Below are 22,785 nucleotides of genomic sequence, written 5' to 3' on the forward strand. Positions count from 1 at the left end.
CAAAGAGGTCCACTACAAGTGGGAGATGCACCATTCTTCAATTGGGTTTGAAGAGAAGCCATGCCTCTATAAAGGGCAGCCAAAAAGAAAGAACATAAATTCAAAGGCCTGCCACGCGCTAATTCGTGCGCTATGGGTAAATAACTCAGGGAGGGCTTTATGCTTGGCACACACAAAACATATTTACAAAGCCAAACTAGAAGAAAAGCCACTCGCTAAGTATGGGAAGGCTCAGCGTTCGAATGATTGTGAAGGGTTTGCAGGCTTGAATAAGACTCGGTGTAGTTTTTACCAAACTTTGGAGCGCCACCAGAAACCAAGATACCAGGAAAAATGGTATCGCCCAAAGGTGATAGATTCACTAGGGCCCCAACATCCCTTAAAGTAATAGACATGGGGCCAAGAGGGAAAATAAATGTATTATACTCGGAAGACCAAAAACTCAAAACGATCGAAAAAAGTGCTGAATCAAAAGTAGGGGGTCGAATAGAAATTTCTAACAAATCAAAAATCTTAACATTATCAAAAAGTGCCTTAGTAGGACCATGGCCAACAAGACGAGCATGCCATCTACGGAAAGCTACATCAGATTTAGGCCAAGTGCGAATACTTCTTTCGCGAAGTGGCCCCAGCGGCAGAGAGTTTAGAAATGGAAGGCCTTGAGTACAAGGAAACAGCTGACCCACCGCCGGCTGTTCGACTGCCTCTCCATTGTTGAAGAAAGGACCTAGGTAGAACTCATTGAGTTCGACATTGGCGGGCGCGAGAAAACTCGGAGTTATGTATGGACAACTCAGAAGTTTCTGAAAGTCATCAAAACTAAAGGAGTCACCAGCTTGAGATTGTGAAGTAGCCATTAGAGATGAAACGGAGTTTTTTCAGAGTTACGTAGCAGGGAAACAAAAAATGAACAGTAAATCGTGGGAGAGACGCGAAAAAGTGAGGCGTGATTTAATGGTGCAGTGAAATGACGTGTTTTGGGGTTATAAGAGTTTGCAAAACGTCGCACCTTTTCAAGTTATGGAAGAAAACAATGATTGAAATTCTTGGGAATTTCGAATGTTGCTGGAAACACAAAGTGAATATGACAAAATTTAATAATTGGTATTAATTCTGCCATATTGGGGGGTAATTGTTAACACATAAAAATTCAGCCCAAATAGAACGGCCCAAGGAATGAAACCCAATTGGAGGATCCCCAAATCAGATAGCTTAAAGAACGAAGCCCAATCAAACAATTCAAGATGAAGGCCCAAATAGGGAGGCCTAAGAACGCGGTAACGCCATCGCCCAAGTTTGCAAGTCGCCCAGAATCTGAGCGAATGGAGTGCCATGCAATCGCCCAGAGCTGTTACTCTATTCTCGTCCAAACCTTCAAGTCGCCCAAGGTTTTAGCAAACATAAAGTGTTATGGTTATCAAAAAGTGCAGTTATCAAAGCAATTATTAAAGCAGCCCTATCACGTTCCACGATTCAAGGAATTCAATCGAAAACGGTTGAACGACGAAGAGTAATGGCAGCAGTTAAAAAAGGCAGTTTCATGACAAGCTGGCTATTACGAGGAAAGTGGGCAGTTGTAGAACGATCAAGCAGTTTTTAGGCGGTTGATCACAAAGAAATCATCCATGGAGTATAAAAGGGCGAAAAGACATAGAACAAATGACCGAATCAAAAACTCTTGAATAGAGAACATGTAATTTTAATTTCTTTAATTTAGACTTAAACATTTTTTTCAGTAACTCGTGTGCTTGCGCTCCTTGGAGGCATTCTGTTTTTAATTTCCAATTGTAAAGTTATCGCCAATAAAAGAACACCCCTTTTTAGGACTTTGTTTCAAAAGGTTTGTCTCTTACACAATCGTCTGATCCCTTTTAATTGTTGGCGACTAACCCGCACGAAACAAATTGTTACAGAATTTTAAATATTATTATCTGAGATGCAGAAAGAACAATCTCTAGTTCTGAATTTTCTGGAAGATGAACCAAAAAATCCTAAAACATTAGATGATGGAAGACCTTAGAATTTCTGAATTGTGTATGTTTGTAGAGAGAGAAGGGTATAAGTGAGATTCTAATGGGAGAAGCGGGGTTGGGTTGGGAGTTTAAAAGTAAATAAAATCATGATTATTCTTGGACCATGCTGATTAAGCCATCCTTTTGTCTGATCGTTCTTGAAATTTTCCAGTAGTTCAATTATAATTTTGAGGACCATATTATCCCATAGCCTACCTCGTTTTTTCATTTTTCAAAAGGTGAGACGAGTCTTGAAATCATCAATATAGCCTCCACCACTTGTTTCTTCCATCGCCGCTAAGGGCTCTCCATCAACTTATCTTTATTTTTGCTCTGCTCTTCTAGCACCTTGTGACATTTTATGAATAAATTTTCAGCAAATGAAAACTCCAAAACTGTCTCAAGTCAAGTCAACAAAACAGCTTCAACTTCTTCCTTCCAACAATAAACGAGACCCAACGAAAACTAGAAGAGGGAAGGAAGTAGGAAGGAGACAATTTCAGAGTGAGCTTGTTGTGGCTGTTGCACTCAAGTTGTCAAGGAGCATAAGAAACTAAAGGTTATCTTTTAGAGGAAAAAATAGAGGAGAAAATGGGCTCAGTTAGGAAAAAAGAGAAAAAGTTATAAGATGAAAATACCTTACATTTAATGGAGAATTTTGATGAAAACGAGGAAAATGACATTTTGCACAATCAAATGTGTAATTAAGAATGAAAATATCAAAACATGAAAGATAGAAACATTTTGCACAATAGTATCATGAGCAAAGAACGTTACGTGCTAATTACCCTTCTAAAAAATGGGTCAACTACTAAACTTTTTGGCAAAACTTCAAATGGATGGAATCAGACAATAATGATGTTCTGCGGAGTGAAAGGTTAATATGAAGTTACAAATGTTAAACGATTGAATGATTTGTGCAATAAGACTAAACAATATGATCATTTTTTTTCTATCTATCCGTTAAAATGTTCATATTTTCAACTTTTATTTCTTAAACTAATCAAATATAGAATAATGTTATCCAAAATGTTTAATTAAAAGAAATAAAGGATGCAAAATAAGTAAAATGGTGGTTATATTAGTACAACAATTTTTACCTTATTTTTATCCCAATCTTTGCTCATTATAGCAATTATTACCTTCATTTTCTTCGAGAATTCTTAACTTCAACTGTCAATTAATTAATATATATCATAGAGAAAGTAATTTATGTCAAAATATTTATTTTTATGCTTTGAAACTAGGGGAAAAAATTTCGTAATTTTTTATATATTTTTTAAATATGATGAAAAATTGATTTGTTAAACATTATTTCAACGAATCGTTTGAACATAAACTGTTATCAAATATAAAACGTATTAATTAATGAAAAGTTTGAGGATAAAAATATCTTGAAAAATCACAAGGAACATAAATGTTATGGCAAATAAGGTCTCGTTTGGTACACATTAATGTAAAAATAAGAATGAAAAATATAGTCATTATGAACTCCACACAAGAGATATAAATTTAAATTTGGTGGTTTGATGTGATGGATGACGACCATATTTTTTATTTTAATGAAAAAAAATGAGAAACAAATGAAGGCTAAAGATTGAGAATTTTAAGTCTAATCAAAATGTGGTGTAATAATTAATAAATCCTAAATGCGTCAAAATGTGGTGTAATAATTAATAAATCCTAAATGCGTCATGGATTGTGCACTCTACCCCAGCTTAATTGCGTCACCCGGCGGCGGCTGCATTTTTTAACCCTTAAACGCTCCACATTACAGTAGGAAAATAATAATAATAAATTATTTACCTTCTGAAATGGACCCTCGCCGGGTTCCCCGAAATGTAACCGACCCGAAAGTCCGGCAAGTCGGGTTCTTCGCACCCGTGGCCCCACCCGATGACGTCTTTACGTCGGCCTTACCACCTCCAATCACTCCATCTCCTCCGGTCTCCGGCAACTCCTTGTCCCCCGTCATGATCCCCCCGCCGCGACACACCACCTCCGACAACGCCCCACTCTCCCCACTCAACGCTGCAGCTGGCGACTCTTTCATTCCCGTCGGCAGTTACGAGCCGTGGGAATTTTCATCCCCTTCAGCAACCGAGGACTTCTCCGAAGACAACTTTTCCAAAGACTCAGGCTGGATCCTCAATGAGAAGTCTGGTAAAATTGCCACTTCATTACCCACAGGTGGTGCGGATAAAGCCGCCGTGAAACAGAATACTCATGCTGCCGGTGGATTGGTCCTTGGCGTTACAGGTTAGGTTTTGTTTTTGATTTCCTATTTTTCGTATTTAGCTGTTTCTTTTTATTTTTAAGTGAGTTTAATTGAATTTGGGTTTGATTGTGAAATTGGTTGAATTAGATGGAGGGCCACCTTCAGAGGTGCAGAAGGAGCTTCCGCCAGCTAGTTCCATGCCGAAAAAAGATAAGACGACAAAGGCCGAAAGACGTGCTGTTCAGGAAGCTCAGCGAGCCGCCAAAGCTGCTGCTAATGGTGAATTTTTTTGTAACTTTGTGGTAATATAATTTTTGAGTTGACGTTCGATCTATTATTTACTTCTCCGAGCCACAATTTTGCTTACTCCCGCTTGGTCAAGATATTATTTTAGGCTAAAGTCAATAATTAATTTTAACAGCATATTTTGTAGGTAGCATAACTTTTCAATCACACATTCTTTACTTGTTAGTATAGTATCTGTAATTTTGTGCTTTGCATGATTAACATGTTACTTTGTCTGAAAGCTGATCATCCGAATAAATGCTGATTATGGATCTGAATATTGTTTGAATAATTTGTTTTCCATTTAACTATTTGGGATAATATGTGGGAGAGGAAATATTCATTTTTGTTTTATTAACAAATATTCTTATTAATAATAGGAAACTATGAATGACCCTTCCCTATATGGATTTTAGTACGAAAGTCCACCCCAAAGAGCAAATAGTCCTTTGGTTTTCGTTGGTATCACCACTTGTTAGCATGTTAACACCTACCCTAGCGGGAAATTGAGCACTCCTGGCGAATGGAAGACTTGGTATACAAAGATCAAACCTTTTTTTTTTTTTTTCATTCTTTTTCCCTGCATATTTAAATGCTTTGTAGCAGCCCTTGCATTTGCAAGAGGTCTCCTGCATCTTTTCGGGGCATTAAGTAATGGGTTGTTACTTTTCAAATCAATAATAGAAGAATCGTTGCAACCATGTTTAGTTCCTACATGAATGGATTCTGTGATGTACACTTGCTAACTCCATTCCCTCAGCGTCAATAAGTTTTCTTTGTATACATTCTTCTTTTCTTTGGGGGTTAAATAGTGGCAAAATGTTTTGTTCTGATTAATATCTTCATCTTTTTGGAATTCAATTTGCATTCTTTCATATACTTCCACGGTCTGTTTATCTTCTTAATGGTCAAAATTATATTTATTCAGCTGATAGAAGTAAGAAGTCTGCTGCTGCTTCAGCCAATGCTAATACAAAAAAGGTTGCAAAGGCTTCTACACAAAAGAAAGACAGCTCTTCAGTTGCAACTTCTGAGAAAAGAGGTGGTGATCGTCAAACAGATAAAGATAGGAAGAAAGATGTTCCTCATTTACGTATGCAGTTTGATAGCTTCATCTTTTTGGAATTCAAATTGCATTCTTTCATATACTTCCATGGCCTGTTTATCTTCTTAATGGTCAAAATTATATTTATTCAGGTGATGGAAGTAAGAAGTCTGCTGCTGCTTCAGCCAATGCTAATACAAAAAAGGTTGCAAAGGCTTCTCCACAAAAGAAAGACAGCTCTTCAGTTGCAACTTCTGAGAAAAGAGGTGGTGATCGTCAAACAGATAAAGATAGGAAGAAAGATGTTCCTCATCCACGTATGCAGTTTGATGATGAGGGCAGAGTTGAGAAGGCAAAGAAGCGTTCTATGGTAAAACAAACTGAATCCAGGAACAGAGTTGAACTATTTAGACATCTACCTCAATATGAACATGGAACTCAGCTTCCTGACCTTGAATCGAAGTTCTTTCAACTTGAACCAGTTCATCCTTCAATTTATAAGGTAGATTCTTGGACAATTATTTTGTTTCCCACACATTTAGTGAATATATCCTTAATAATTTTGGAGTAAGTACCTCCACCCTAGTACAATTTTGTTATAAATATTTAGTTATGGTCATAATCTGATGTCAACTATTAAAAATCACTTTCTGCACATGAAATCTTTTCTGGAAATCATCTGGTGGAAAGATGCTTCTTCAGATGATTAAAAAACACTTAAATCTCTCTCTCTCTCATACACACACACACGGACACAATGCACTCTATCCTGATTATGGCTTCTTCTTCTTTTTTGTTATCAGGTTGGGCTGAGGTTTTTAACTGGGGATATATCTGGTGGCAATGCCCGCTGTATTGCAATGCTTCAGGCATTTCAAGAGTCAATTGAAGATTACTCTACTCCACTGGATAAAGAACTTACCAGGGACCTCCCTACAAAGATAAATGGTTATGTTTCATTTGTAATTCAATGCAGGCCACTTTCAATTAGCATGGGAAATGCAATTAATTTTCTTAAATCCAAAATTCTTGAATTACCTTCGACCATGTCTGAGTCAGAAGCCAAAGCCAGTCTTCTCTCAGATATCGACCGCTTCATAAATGAGAAGATAATTCTAGCAGATAAAGTAATTGTGAGGCATGCTGTAACAAAAATTAGGGATGGTGATGTCCTTCTCACATATGGGTCATCCTCTGTTGTAGAAATGATATTCTTATGTGCCCTAGAACTTGGCAAACAGTTCCGAGTTGTGATTGTGGATTCACGACCAAAGCTTGAAGGGAGGATGTTACTTCGTAGGTTGGTGGGAAAGGGTGTTAGTTGTACATACACCCATATAAATGCTGTTTCTTATATCATGCATGAAGTAACACGAGTATTTTTGGGTGCTTCATCGGTGTTTTCTGATGGAACTGTTTATTCGAGGGTCGGCACTGCATCTGTTGCTATGGTTGCCCATCAGTTCCATGTTCCAGTCTTAGTATGTTGTGAAGCATATAAGTTTCATAAAAGGGTTCAACTTGATTCATTATGCTTTAATGAACTTGGTAAGAACTCTTCATTTTCATTCAACTTGAAATATCTCCATTAGATATGGCTGTACATCCTGTTTCTAACACTTTCAGCTGTTCTCACATATCATTTCAGGCGACCCTGATGCTATCGCAAGGGTTTTTGGTAAAGAGGATATTAATTATTTGGATGATTGGGCCAGTAGCCAAAATCTTCAACTTCTAAATCTGAAGTAAGTTTGATTTTTAGATTGAGTAGTTGACCATTTATTGCAGACTAAAGTTTTGATTTTCCACTGTAACAGTTATGATGCAACACCTAAAGACTACATCTCAATGATCATCACTGAATATGGCATGGTAAGTCAAAACAAGGTTCATATATATTATCATATTCTGCCATTAGGTTAAGCTGTGATTATTCCTTGAAATTTCAGTGAAGTAATGCTAGCATGGTCATGAGTTTGCTTTTTATGGTTGCATAATATATGGGGGTCACTGCTGCCCCTGGATATACGAAATAATTGTGCTCATGTTCCTCACTTGACAACTTTTATTCACCAAACTGTGATTACTATATGTCAAAAGAGATTACTCTTGGTAAAAATAGTCATTAGTATAAGTAGTGAGTCGACCTGCAGCTTTCTTAAACTTGGTGAGCTAGGCAAGCTTGATGATTACTTTAAAGATGGGGTATATTCAGAATACTTGACAACTTTAACGAGCTCATAGCTCGGTCAGTTCATCTTATCGATTATTGATTTTAGCTTGATCTTGTTCTCCACCAGTCACTCTAACCAGTTCTTTTGCTAAATTTATGTGATCCAAACTATGCATATTTTTTGATTCATTTAAATTTCGAACTTATAATCATACCTTTTCTTCTTCCCCAATATTTTGAAGTCCTTATTGTTAATTGTTTGTTGCGATAGATCCCTCCAACAAGTGTTCCTGTTATTGTTCGAGAGTACGGAGAACATTTATTGACATAGAGATGTTTGCTCTGCTCCTGACTTCTCCCCCAAGATCAGACTGGCAGATGAGGAAGCGATGTGGAGAACTCTGCTGCAACATCATACAGTTTATTTCTTGTTGAATCTTTCTTAACGATTTGCATCTCAAAACATACTTTTCATTTTGGTTTACAATTCTAGCTACTCATGAAGAGGGCGAATCGTCTTCCTCTCCAGGCAGTTCTGTTCAGTGTGTTTTAGGATAACAGATTTCTGTAAATTTAGAGCAACACCAGCAACTTAGATATAACATTTATAATACATATGTACATATATAGATGGCCAGCTTGCTTTAGTCTCATAATATTTCTTTCATATCTTTCGTTGCCAACATGGGATTGAAAGTGGAACTGTTAATTCTTCAACCTCAGTCGGTTAAGGGTTCCACCTATTTTCATTTAAACTTCCTCATCACCAAACTTTGGGTCCACAGGCAGTAACAAAAGCATTAGAGTTTAAACTTCATAAAAACTCAAAAATTACATCCGATCTTTCTATAAATCTGGCAGTAAATGAAAATTTATTGACTTCAGTCTTGTCACACCTCTCTCACTGCAAGAATGAGACTATTCTATAGATCCTCTTATAATGTCACCTTTGCCATATACAGGAGAGACAACAGCAAGAATAACAAAACCACCCAAAACAACTATCAATATACCAAGAGAGTTCACCAACAACGCTTCGGACGAATAGCGTGATATTATGTTGTTTGTTTGAAGAAATGTCGCTTTCTCTAAAATACCAGTGGTGCAAGTAGCGATAGCTAGAGCATAAATATAAACACCAAAAAATACGTGCCAAGGCAACAGACTAGCTCTGCTGTTCCTCGAACCGCCGGGATACCAAAAGGTAACAAATCCAGCAGCCCACTGCCAAAGAAAGTATCGAAAAAATTAATTGACGGAATCTGGGGAAATATTTGAGAATTTGTTGAAGGGATTAAAAGACTACCTGGATTCCGAACAAGAAAAGGCAGGATAAGCCGAGCCATGAGTGAAGACTATAGAAATTGTCAATACCCTTGTCATTGTGAAACTTCAAAGCAGCCCAAACTCCAATAACGCTCAAACAGAACGACAAGAATTGCAAACACAGATGAACTGATTTTTTGAAGTTTTTTGTTCCTGAGACAGTCTTGTAGGCCAGCATGGCTGCAGAAAGCCATACCAAGCAATTATAACTAATGCTGTGATGCTAGCAATATAGGCAATTAGGACTAGGTACAATAAGAGCATGTTCAGACAAAATACAACAAATGATTTGAGAACTTCTAATTAGTAGGTTTCAGACCCATGACTACCCCGAAGCTTGTAAAGTTTGAGAAGGGGTTATGAAAGATCAAAAAAGAATTTACTACAATCAATATGCCTTAGGGCATGACCATAAGCTGGACAATTAGTTAGAGCAAGTAGGTGGTATAACGAAATTGATTGAAAAAATGGACAATCAGCCAAATTCAAATTACTTAAATGAGGGTAACAAAGGAAAAAGAAGTTTACATATCATAAGCATGGAAGCATCATATCTGTACCTTAAAATAACCAAATTTCCATAAAATCATTCTTCATATATTTGGCAGTTACAGAGATAAGCAGCATTGTCATGCATACCAATGCCATACAAGATATATATGCTAACCATTTAAGTAGAAGTTTAATCTTATAGTACAATTTTCATCTGTATCTCTGTTTTTCGTGCAGCCACAGAGAACACCAAAAAGTCTCTCTGGACTGTTTAAAGATTTTGAGACAACATTATCTGGGGTTCAAAATTTATTAAGAGGTCTATTCAATGATTTGCGAAGGTAGGTGTTTGAAACAAGTACCCATGCAGGCTAAAAAAACCAATATTTCCTTTATGAAGGAATATATTACATTCTAGAAGGGTAAGCAAAATTGGAAGGGAACAATTGTTTAGATTCCTTTCGTGTGTAACACAAGTGCAATATTTATATATGATCACATCAGCTTGCACTTCACTATACTGATTTGAGAGTAAAAGTATAATGCATCTGTAGCATAAAAATTGTAATCAGCGCGTACCATCATAGAATAAAATATAATGTCCAAAATCTATTTTGATCATGGTATAATTGACTAGTAATAGCAGGCAAATGACTCATAAACACGCACCAAGTTGCTTAAGTCTAAGCTAAGGGTGTTGCTACCATTCATCTGAAGACTTCTACAAACATAGCTCATCAAACGAATTGTCACTTAAAAGGGAATCGTAATTTTCAGAACAAAGTACACTGAAGCAAATCATAAATTGAAGGTGTCAATGCCTTCATCTCAACAATCCACAAAATATCACACACAGACATTTGGAAGGTAGGTAGGTGTACATGGCAACTTAGCGCTGCTGTTTTAATGCAGGTATTATTTTGTTATTATTTCGTAATATCATAAGAGGAATTAGAAAAGGGGATGGAAGGACGATGGGACGACGGGGTATTGGATATGGCACCTATAGGACATGCTTGTTACACAGTCATGGACATTGAAAACACATAAAATAATCCTATCCAGTACTCTCAAATAGAAATGCCATTAACTATTAATGAGATTGCTAGTCCCTTATTGATATAGACAGAGTGTCAATTTTTATTTTCCCCTTGATTTTAATGTTTTAGGGCAATATTGATGATATATAATGGGAATTGAATTATGGCCTACACTATATACTTACCTTCACCATTCAGAAGTACAAGGCTAATCACCATTAAAACAGGATGGACCTACATAATTCACAATACAGAAGATCAATTTCAATCAGAAGTCAAAATAAGTTCAAAAGTATATTGATCTACACCATCTAAATCACAATCCGTCAAAGAGTGAATTAACTTATTTATTAAAATTAACTGTTCAACGACACCCCTTCTGTAACAAAACGGACACCATTTTTTAAGTGTTCAACGCCTCAGTTTAATCGTTAACCAATCAAAACATGATTAATTCGAGAAAATAAGTACAAGTAAAAAAAAGTGGAAAGTACATTGAAAATTAGATCTTTGTTATCGGAAATTAGAGCCAAGCCTCCTCTGAAATGCACAGTCCAGGTTAAAACCAACGCCGTTACTGCGATTCCGATTATCCTCACGACCGGCAATATCGGAAACCAAACCACCGGCACTGCCATTGGAAAGTTTGAGAGAGAGAGAAATCGAGCTAATAAAGAAACAGTAGGTCAAGATCAAAGGTGAGGGTTTTGCGTAGATCTCTTACTATTAAAGAAAATAATTTGACAGTTACTAGAATTTTACATATAGTGATGGCAAGGGGGAAAGTATGGGATGAATTCTAATATTTTTTTGATTTGTCCCGCTCTCATACCCAGTTGAATGGGACGGAACGGAGCGGGGTGGGTACGAGGTGGGGCCGAAGGTGGAGGGTTTCTTCTCTTTTATCTCCCGTTTATTTGTTTATTTTTTTACATCTTTAGTTAGTAATTATTATTATTATTATTTTATTTTTTTATTTTGTTAAGAACAATTCATTTACTTTTTAAAATGATGATAAGTTTTAAAAAAGACAAGTACGAAGGATTATGTATCTTGTACCTGCTTTGAGACAACGACCTTTATCTCGTTCTTACCCCATTTACACGATTAGTGAGTAATTTCCTATCTCACTTAGAACAGGCCCTCGAACAATGATTTGAACGATTTTTTTTATCTTCCGTATTTACGGAGAGTTGACTTTCAAGGATTGCCAAATCATGATGTCCCTTTAGACACACTTTAAGATAAAATAATAATATTATTATTTTATCTAGAGATTATCGTGCATTACTCTTGAGTAGGGATGACAATGGAATGGATCGAGGCCAGGATAATCTCCCCAGTCCCCGCCCCCGCCCCGTAGGATAATTTTACGCCTCGTACCTGCCCCTTATCCGTTTAAGACGGGGCAGTGCCCTTGTCCTACCCCGTTTAGTACCTTTATTTATTTTATTTATTTAAGTTTTTGATAATTCTTTTTAGGATTAAGCTAGACGTACAGATGAGGACTTACAGAATCTCTACAGAATTTTAAAATTTGGTCACGTGTCAATGTGTGGGTTCAAGGAAAAGGAAATGACTGCTGACGGAAAAGGCACGGAACTGTTGGCTTGGAGGAAATTATCTAATAAATTCATCAAATTACTTATGGTTTTTGTCTTCATTTTCGGACTCATTACGAGTTATCAAATGAACTCGAAATGTTAAATTCTTAATATCATTTTAAAGTACTCACGGCCTAATATTTGACATAGTTAATGGTACCCGAAACGGCCAATCGTAACAAATGTTACGGCTCGTCAAAGTAGGCTACTTCAAACTAATATTTCGAGAATTTCGATAATAAGCTAACTTTGAAAATTTTTCTACGATTGTACGCTAGTTGAATCCATAAATCTTCTATATCTTCTTGAAACTCATTTCGAGAACTATATCATAGACTCATCGAATGATCTAAATGAATAATGAAAATAGTTAAACGTACGTCAAACGTGTGTGTCAAAAAAACGTATATTTCGTCTTTTTTAAGAAAAAATCAATTATTTTATTAATGTTTATTATTTTTGCTTGACAAATTTCTCAATATAATTTACATTATTTTTTTAGCAAATTTTATATATGATATGACATCAATTTTTTTTGGACGTATTTTGAGCACGACTTTTTCTTGTCCAAGTGTATCTTGTCTTTACCACGAATCATTTTCCTTAGTTAACAATAATTGTTATGTTGCCAATATCTGGGTTCCTTAATTTTCTTTCTTCCATATAGAGGAAATAAGGTAATTCGTTGGTATACTATATGTATATCACAGACCAAGAATACGAGATCACCCCTTGTCCAAAAAAAAAATTAAAAATTGACATCATACCATATATAAAATTTACTAATAAAATGATGTAAATTATATTGAGAAATTTTTCGAGCAAAAATAATAAATATTAATCAAATAACTGATTTTTTTCTTAAAAAAGACGAGATATACGTTTTTTTGGCACACACGTTTGACATACGTTTAACTATTTTCGTTATTCATTTAGATCATTCGATGAGTCTATGATATAGTTCTCGAAATGAGCTTCAAGAAGATCTAGAAGATTTATGGATTCGACTAGCGTACAATCGTAGAAATTTTTTTAAAGTTAGCTTGTTATTGAAATTCTCGAAATATTAGTTTAGAGTAGCCTATTTTGACGAGCCGTAACGTTTGATACGATTGACCATTTCATGGACCATTAACTATGTGAAATACTAGGCCATGAGTACTTTCAAATGATATTAAGAATTTAATATTTCGATTTCGTTTGATATCCCGTAATGAGTTCGAAAATGAAGACAAAAACCATAAGTAATTTGATAAATTTATTTGATAATTCCCTCCAAGTCAGCAGTTCCTTGCCTTTTCCGCCAGCCATCATATCCTTTTCCGTTCACCCACACTGACACGTGACCAAATTTTGAAATTCTGTAGAGGTTCTGTAAGTCCTCTTCTGTACGTGTAGCTTCATCCTTCTTTTTATTGTTTCATTCATTAAAGTGAGGCAATAATATATTTATTGAACTTTTTCATTAATGTATTTATTTTTAGAAGTTAAATTATTTAAATATATATTTGATAAACTAAGGTTTTTATTGTTTATCATATTTCTTATATAATTTTAATTGTCATATTCTATTAAAATTAATGAAATTTCATGGAGCTTTCCGTTTAAAGTATTGAATTCTTTAAAAAAAAAAAGGGTAAAACGAGGTTGGCACGGGATAGGGCGGTGCCCTTGTCACCCATTCTTGCCCATGGATGAAATCCCCCGCCTCAACTTTGATATGAATACATGATTAAGCAGTGATCCCCACCTCGTTTGGGACGGACCCCCCAAGTATTGGGATTAACAAATTTTTTACCATCCTTACTCTTGAGATAAACATTAAAAATTAGATAAATGCTACACCTACAAAGCCATATGAAAACTATATTTGTGCTGAATTTAACACTTCAAAATTATAGTGAGGTATAACAATTTAATTAGCGGGATAGGTGAGAGAGACAAAGGACTTGACCCGAGTTTTACTCTTTTCTATTACTCTTCCAAATTGTGTTTGTAACAAGTCAAAATGTACATTTGAAAAAAGAAATTTTGAACATACACTCTCTTAAAAGAGGGAATCCTCTCTTTACCGTTCATTTTGGAAGTATTTTCCTTTTCCCATCTTATCCTCAAACAACTAACAAAGTATTTCTTACATTGAATGATGCATTGGTCTTTTGACATCTATATGCAAAACATCTTTCTCCTATGGTTAAAATTAGTACTACCAAACGCTTTCTTTCTCCCAACAACGGTCAATTTTTTAACATCGGGTCAAATTATAACACTTAACCAAAAATGTCATGCAAAATAATATAATAATAGGGATAAGATCAAATGAAAACAAAGTCAAGCAATGGTGGCTATACAAATAGAACAAATCCTTCATTTCTTTTATTCAATCTACTTCAAACCTTACACAAAGAGAATATGAGAAGTTTAAGGGAAAAAGAAAAGAAGAGAAAAAGGAGAAGGGACAGGATCAACACTAACGCACCTCAACAGCACCTTCCAAATCTTGAGAAGATATAGGATGATGCTCAACCCCCTCAAATGCGCCTTCGGAGTGGCCTCCAGTAAATTCTTAGGATACATGGTCAACCAATGTGGTATTTGAGTCAACCCTGAGAAGATTGATGCCCTATGCAAAATGAAATCTCCCCAAAATTCAAAGGAGGTGCAAAGCTTGACTGGACGAGTGGGGCGCTTAGCCGCTTCGTCTCCAAGGTTACAGATAAATGCCTCCCATTTTTCAAAGTGCTAAAAGTTGGGAAGAAGTTCCAGTGGAATGAGGAATGTGAAGAGGCCTGAAAAAGCACCTAAGGCAGGCCTCCCTCCTCTCCAAACCGAAGTCCGGTGAAATCCTACAGCTGTATCTAGTTGTCTCCAATGAGGCCATCAGTGCGGTTCTAACCCAAGAAGAGGGAACCACCTAACTCCCTATTTACTATACAAGTAAAGCACTCCTATCGTCGAAAACTCGCTACCCCGATATGCAGAAGCTTGCTTTGGCCTTGATCACGGCCTCCAGGAAGTTGAGACCCTACTTCCAAGCCCACACCATCCACGTGCTGACAAATTTTCCCCTAAGGCAGGTACTCCAAAAGCCCGATGCCTCAAGGAGTTTATTGAAATGGTGGTGGAGTTAAGTGAGTTTGACCTCATGTTCAAGGTCAGGGCAGCCATCAAGGGCTAATCCTTAGCTAACTTTGTGGCAGAATTTGCCAACTTATCCGAGGTGGATGAAATCATGGAACAAGTCGAGCCCCTAACGTGGAACCTATTCGTTGATGGGTCAGCTGGGGACGTCGGCTTGGGTGCCGAAGTTGTCCTCATCAGCTCGAAAGGTCACAAGCTGAACTCGACGGTGAGGTTCAGGTTCAAGGCTATCAACAATGTAGCAGAATACGAGGTGCTTCTTGCTGGCCTCAGGTTAGCCAAAGAAATGCAAGTAAAGAGGCTACTCATCAGTAGTGACTCCCAGCTGGTCATTAGCCAGGTCAACGGTAACTTCTCAACCAGGGACAAAATAATGGCCTCCTACTTGAAAATGGTGATGAACCTCATCCCATCCTTTGAAAAGTTTGGATTGATCCAAATCCCCCGCATCGAAAATGCACATGCGAATGCACTCTCCAAGCTTGCAAGTAGCAAGGATTCTGAACTACTCACAGTAGTCCCTATAAAGCACCTCCTTATGCCGTCAACTGAGGCCCCCAATATAATGTGGGTCATTGGGACTCCTACCTGGATGAAGCCCATCGTGGCATACCTCAAGGACCAGGTGCTTCCCACTAACAAGCATGAGCCTACAAGCTAAGAAAAAGGTCAGCCCATTTCCTTCATTGATGATGTACTCTATAAGAGAAGTTTCTCCTCTCCACTCTTACGATGCGTCGGAGGGGAAGAGGCTACCTAGATCTTAAGAGAAATCCATAAGGGTGTGTGCGGAAACCACTCTGGAGGTCTATCTTTAGCACAAAAGATACTGAGACAGGGATACTACTGGCCTACTTTGAAAAGAAATGCTCTCGAGTTTGTACGAAAATGTGACAAATGCCAACGATTCTCTCCTGTCCAAAGACAACCATCGTAAGATTTGACCGCGACCCCACCCCTTGGCCTTTCTCGAAGTGGTGGACCTCATAGGTCGTCTACGAAAAGGCAAAGGAGGTGCGAGCTTTGCAATTGTGTCCAATGATTACTTCACAAAATGGCTTGAAGCTGAACCCCTGGCAAAAATTACAAAAGCCAACACTTTCAAGTTCTTGTGGAAGAATATCATATGCCGGTTCGGGATTCCCTACTCGATCGTCTCAGACAATGGTAGACAATTCGACAATAAAAAGGTCAGAAGTTTGTGTGAAGAACTTGGCATCAAAAAGCACTTCTCCACACCTCACCACCCACAAGTAAATGGCCAAGTTGAGGCTGTGAACAAGACAATCAAGCACGTCCTGAAAAGGAAGCTTGATATGTCAAAAGGAGCCTGGGTGGATGAGCTGCCACAGGTTCTTTGCGCAATCCGAACCACCGCAAGGACCCCAACAGGGGAAACACCTTTCCTCATGGCATATGGGACTAAGGCGATGAGCCTCGTCGAGGTCGAACTTCAATCTCCACGACGTCTACATTTCAGTGAGATAACAAATGACGAACTTCACAGGTGCGACCTCGACTTCATTGAGGAAAAGAGAGATGATGCCCAGCTGAAGCTCGGCATATACCAAAGAAAGATGACGAAATACTTCAACTCGAAGGTAAAGAAGAGGTCATTTCGAATCAACGACTTCGTCCTTAGGAGAGTCTTCCTATCCTCAAAGGAACCTGGCGCCGGTTCCCTGGGCCCGAACTGGGAAGTTCCATATAAAATCAGGGAGGAGATCCGACTCGGGACCTACTGGATTGAAGACATGAACGGCAAGGCACAACCCCGTCCATGGAACATTGAGCACCTTCGAATTTATTATCAGTGAATGTACTACCTCGCTGGACGATCCTTCCCAACTTTGTAACTTCCATGATTCAATAAAATTATCCATAATTGAATTCACGTCACATTACGTCATCACCTCAGAGGAGAGGCCAGTGTCCCATCTTTGGGCCACCTCGTCTGAACTCCGAGGCTCTTGCACTTACCTCCCTTTGGTGAGGCTGAACGCCACTGGGAAAAGCTTCAGCATGGCTGAACCATCCACCATGTTGGGAAGCGTCATCACCTCGGAGGAGAGGCCAGTGTCCCATCTTTGGACCACCTCGTCTGAACTCTGAGGCGCATGCACTTGCCTCCCTTTGGCAAGACTGAGAAGTTTCAGCATGGTTAAATCATCCACCATGTTGGCAAGCGTCATCACCTCGGAGAAGAGGCCAGCGTCCCATCTTTGGGCCACTTCGTTCGACTCTGAGGTGCATGCACTTGCCTCCCTTTGACGAGGCTGAATGCTACTGGGAGAAGTCTCGACATAGCTGAACCATCCATTTCGAGGCACATACACATTTATGCATAAGGCTCAACCACTAGCTTCACGCAACTACCTTTCGAATTAGACCGCAATATTCCTAGTTCAGCTGAAACACTGTCCAGTTAGGATCCATTCAAGTTACAAGTATTAAGCTTAAGTACAAGTCATTTGCAATCCAATATTAGTCATAACTCATGAGGCTTGCGTACAATTTACTTGTTCAAGTGATTGGAGTTAGGATACTAAGTTAAAGTTATTTAGTTCTTCAATCAACATTAAGTTCAATTGCTTGACGAGACCAATACACTTAGAAAAACATTGAATGAAAGAAGATATTGCATTAATTTTCAATCAAGATTACAAAAGAAGGGCCTGAGGCCAGTACATCAGAAATACCTGAAAAGAAAATTATCCTAAGCCTGGGGCGACGATGGAGGTGCCTCAACAGCCGGGGCCTCCGCAGCATGAGCATCAGAACTTCCTTCTTCTGCCTCCGCCATTTCATCTCCAGCCGCTTTATCAGCTGGGGTTTGAGGCAATTTATCCACAAACTCCAACCTCAGCTGTAACATGTCTTGATTTGGGTAAAGCTCCTTAGCCCTCTCCATCATCTCGGCATTAGGAAAATTTCTTCAGTAAGTGCTGAAGCTCTTGTACTCTTCGGTATTGTGGAAGTTGGCGATGTAGTCTTTCACTGCCTCTTCCCTCGCCTCATGGACCTCCTCCCTTACCTTAGTCGCATCATCAACGCACCACTTAATCTGGCCCTCCAAGAACTTGTACCCATCTTAGGCCCCTGCCAGCTCCATGTTTGCCTTCTCCAAGGTTTCGGCAGTCACCTTCTGGTGGTCATTGAAAACCTCCACTTTCTTGGTCAAGGAGGCCACCTCGCACTGGGACTCATATATCTCCTTCTTCAGCGCCTCGATTTGAGCCAAGGTAGACTCCAGCTTAGCCATATCTTCAAGTTTTTGAGCCCTCGCTTCATCCGCCTCGGCTCCTCTGCAAGGGAGGTCTTCTTCTTTTCCAAGGACAGGGTCCTCATTTGAAAGTCAATGAGGGTCTCCCTGCACTCCAGTGCGAAGCTAAAGATCCTCACACTTTGACTCACGAGGGCTCTCGTCAAGTCTGTGGCGTCACATGAGGATGTATGCAACTGCCATTGATCCGTCCAGAATTTGTAGAAGCTTTCTGTGGCACTTCGGATCTTAGGTGGCAGAGCCTCCACCAACGCTGGAGCTAAGACCTCTTTCCTTCCGGTAAGGAAGCTCGGAGACTTTCCTTACACCTTAGCAGGTCTTTGCTTGGTGGCCTCTTCCTCTGCCACCTCCGATGCCCTCCTCGCAGCCTCCTCCTTAGCCTCTTCAGCCTTTGCTTGACGAACCATTTCAATCTTAACAGCTTTTAAGGCGGCTGCAAGGAGCTTAGGCTGACTAGTCTCTTTGCCTTTGTGGGACACGGAGGTCCCAAACTTTCTTGACGAGCTGGTGACATGCACCAGCTTCCTTTTCTTTGGCTCCTCAAGGTCCTTTTCCTTCCCCCGAAGCTCTTTTGCCTTCTCCATCCTCTGAGGTGTCTCCTCTTCTGAAGCCTTTGAACTGCCTTCCTTAGAGAGGCACTCGACCCTGCCCCGAACCTCTTTGGCACCACTGGACCCCAGTTTCAGGGGTCTCGCCTTCACAGTAGATGTGGCCTTCAGTATAGAAGCCATATTAGGGGCTGGGTACTCCCTCCTCTTGAACTTGTATGCAGAACATGTCAGCGCATCAGCATCAAAACGAAAAGCAAGAAATACACTAAGTATAGGAGCTTCTTACCCTTGGAGGCCATCGGTTCGAAATCAAGAAAGTAGCAACTTCGGTCGATGAGGTGGTCAAAGTGGCGAAGCTTGAGAGGTCTCTTGTAAATGTCATCTATCTCTTCGAACTCCTCCTTGCTCAGCTTGAACTTCGTACTCCTATTTGCAAATGAAGCATCAATAGTTAGAGAAGAAAGAAATTTGAATAAAGAATGCAAACTACTTAGGCTGGGAAACTCACGAGCTTCGTAGTACTGGGTCGGTACTGTGCAAGCCAGGGCTGTGTCTCTCTCCACCGCCTGCCACCTGCCCCTCACCCAAAACCATGACTTCTTCCACCCCTTAATGGAAGAAGGCAGCCCCATCACAAATAGTGCATGAGCCCCCCAAGGAGTTATGTAATACCACCCCTTGACTCCTTACCTATTACCCTAGGTTGGAATAGGGTCATGAAGACGTGGAGAGGCATGTCCTCCCCAACTGAAACTTCCTTCCATGGGAAGTACGAGCCAACCAACTAGCTTCACCCATTTGGCAAAACCTAAGTCGGCGACAACATAAAGTTTCTCAGCACCGTCCTGAAGAAGGGGTGTAGAAGAAGACACATACCTGCTTTAAACAGGTACTCACTCAACGCCACGCACCCACGCCTTGGATAGCAGGTCCGCTCATAGGCCTTGGGTACTAACATCTCTACATAATGAGGTACACAGTACCTCTCCCTAATCTTCCCCAACCTCTTCCCTGTCATGTTCAAAGGGATCCTAGATGCCCCCCACTTCGCACTGTAATCTACTACCTCCTCAGTCATCGCATATTGCTCAACCTCGGAGTCCCCCCTGTATCTAGCCCCTTGACCGAATGATGCGACAGTGACCAACTCCCTACCCGAGGTGGACTCCATTTCAGAAAATGACTAAGAACACAATACAATGAATTTTCTGTAAAATACCTACGGGGTTACTACACCGACGAAATGCTGCCAAAAAATCAGGGGAGAAAGGGCTTCAACGCTGGAAAACTTTAGCTTTGGAAGAAAATTTGGATTGCAAAGGATAGAAAATCCAAGACAATGAGAGTCTCTCGCCTTTTATAAAGGGTCAGGACGAACCCCAATCGTCTGATCAAAACCCATCCAATCTGAACCCTTCATTCTTAATCAAATTCGAGGCGTAAAATTCAAACGATTTTTCAAACCTACGCCTCAGATTTAAACGTGTCCCCCACGCACCTCCTTCAATGCGTCTACTTCTAGAAGCTCCAACTGTTCTCATGATTACGATTTTAATTCGACGACAGCAGGCGCCTTGGAAGTTGTAACGATTCAGCCACTTTTCCTCGAAAATATGCGCAAAACATCAAATCATTGGCATAGCTGTCGAGGAACAATTATTGTCAATGTGCCTCAGAATTCAGCCATCAAGCCTCACAGCCATCAGGCCTCGTAAGTTCGGTTTCTCAACCAACTCGGCTCCCTCTTCATCACTCAGCCAGCAAGCTTCGTAGGTTCGGTTTCTCAACCACTTCGGCTTCTTCATCATAATTTAGCCATCAAGCCTCGCAGGTTCGATTTTCTCAACCACCTTGCTCCCTTTTCATCACTTAGTGTAGGTTCGATTTCTCAACAACCTCGACTTCTTCATCATAATTCAGCCATCAAGCCTCGTAGGCTCGATTTCTCAACCACCTCGGCTCCCTCTTCATCACGCAACCAGCAAGCCTTGCAGGTTCGATTTTCCCCGACCACCTCAGCTTCATCATTCTCATCACTCCTCAAACAACAGCAAATCTCTTAACTCCAACAGCACTCAGTCCGAGGTGATTTGCATAGCCGAGGTCCACAGATACCTAGGCCCAGATACACCGAGGCCCATTTATCATGGCCTCATGAGGAGCTTCCGAAGCCCATATGCCGAGGCCCTATTTGTCGAAGCTCTGTAGCCGAGATGACAGCATCCGAAGCACAAAGCAACATCTTCCATAGACACCTCTCCCAAGAGATCTTCCGCACAAAGATCTTACTTGAATGATTGATAGGACGTTTGTCATGAGTGTAAATGTTAAGTCTTTTCACTAGTAGAGGCGGCTCTGTTAATCAATAAATGTATAACAAGCTAGGTGCGGCTGATGCCTACAATTTGACATGTAACTCAACCAGATGAGGCCACGTGTACCCCGAACCAAAGGTCACGATCTAACTAGTGAAACTATAAATACTCCCTCATGTACCTCATACAAGGGCTAATGTAAGAATCAATACAAGAAACCATAATTTACTCAATTCTCTCTCTTTCTTATTATCTTGCAACATAAACGAGTTCATATATTTTTAGATACACGTTAGCAAACATCGATTGGTAATTATTGTACAATCGGTCTACGATCATTCCTTCAGATTTCGAACGTTCTCGTCTCTCATGGTTGAGCTACTCCCATGCCCTTGATCTGTCCTTTTTAGACTGTCCACGTGTCTTTGCTTGTTGGACTTCCGCTCACGTGTATGTGGGTGGGTCCGGTATCTGTCGGCAACATTTATTGGGGTCAATAGTGGACAATAGAAAAGTAATTACAAATCTATAGAGGACAATACTTGGGAAATAGTAGGCAAATCGAAGTACTTAATCAAAAAAACACTGTAACTATTGAGATCATGATATAGTGCTCGGCCTTAACTATTGCAATAGTCCAATGCTTGTGCTAAATATAAAGCCATCCTCAACCTCATTGCCCATCTCATTGGTTGGTTAATGGGCGAATCAATCAAAACAATATCAGATACAAAAACTAAATCTTCAGACAAGAAGAGTCATTGAAAGTAAAATGAGAAGATAGACCACTTCATTTTGATCTCAAATTAATCTCTAACAAATAAATAAGGTATAAAGAAATAGATGAAGACGATTCAAGTATTGATCCAATTCAATGCAGAATACACCTGTGCAGTTCAGTTGATAAATCAGGCACATTTTTCCATCAGAACAACGGAACCCTTTACTTTCTCTATAAAATTCTCTTGCATAATATATATAAAGTCGTTGGTATGTTCAATACATTAAAACTACTCCTTGAACCATTAAGTTTTATCAACATGGTTTCTCTAAGTAATCACAATCTCGAGAGCATAGGAGTTTCTAGTATCTTTAAGCATGAACAGCCTAAATATTAGCTTCTTTTCCACTCTGAGACTAAGCCTGGCAAGTTTAATGGCCTTCTCGCATTTGCTTGCCCTTGCCTACTGTTGTATTGGATTATAAGCTATAACTGCTTCATTTTTTCGATCTATGGAAAATGTCGTTAATGCCAAAAAAGTCAAACATGAGAAAGTGTGGAACTATACCGTAGCAGAGC

At 39.4% G+C, this 22,785-nt stretch overlaps 2 protein-coding genes across 2 annotated transcripts; one reads left to right on the plus strand and one right to left on the minus strand.

The window, feature by feature from the left end:
* Nucleotides 1–3,736: 3,736 nt before the first annotated feature.
* On the plus strand, nt 3,737–8,386 carry LOC111380499 (probable translation initiation factor eIF-2B subunit delta). The gene is made up of 8 exons (XM_023004083.1): nt 3,737–4,271; nt 4,378–4,509; nt 5,444–5,608; nt 5,713–6,062; nt 6,364–7,108; nt 7,209–7,305; nt 7,378–7,432; nt 8,005–8,386. The coding sequence occupies exons 1-8, from the start codon at nt 3,827–3,829 to the stop codon at nt 8,062–8,064; spliced, it is 2,049 nt and encodes a 682-aa protein (XP_022859851.1). The 5' UTR covers nt 3,737–3,826; the 3' UTR covers nt 8,065–8,386.
* A 136-nt stretch (nt 8,387–8,522) lies between these two features.
* LOC111380500 (probable transmembrane ascorbate ferrireductase 2) lies at nt 8,523–11,456 on the minus strand. The gene is made up of 4 exons (XM_023004084.1): nt 11,086–11,456; nt 10,777–10,825; nt 9,040–9,239; nt 8,523–8,957 (listed from the first exon to the last, which is right to left on the minus strand). The coding sequence occupies exons 1-4, from the start codon at nt 11,227–11,229 to the stop codon at nt 8,652–8,654; spliced, it is 699 nt and encodes a 232-aa protein (XP_022859852.1). The 5' UTR covers nt 11,230–11,456; the 3' UTR covers nt 8,523–8,651.
* Between the last annotated feature and the right edge of the window lie 11,329 nt (nt 11,457–22,785).

The sequence above is a fragment of the Olea europaea genome, unplaced genomic scaffold (assembly GCF_002742605.1).
Source record: "Olea europaea var. sylvestris unplaced genomic scaffold, O_europaea_v1 scaffold2154, whole genome shotgun sequence".
Lineage (NCBI taxonomy): Eukaryota > Viridiplantae > Streptophyta > Magnoliopsida > Lamiales > Oleaceae > Olea > Olea europaea.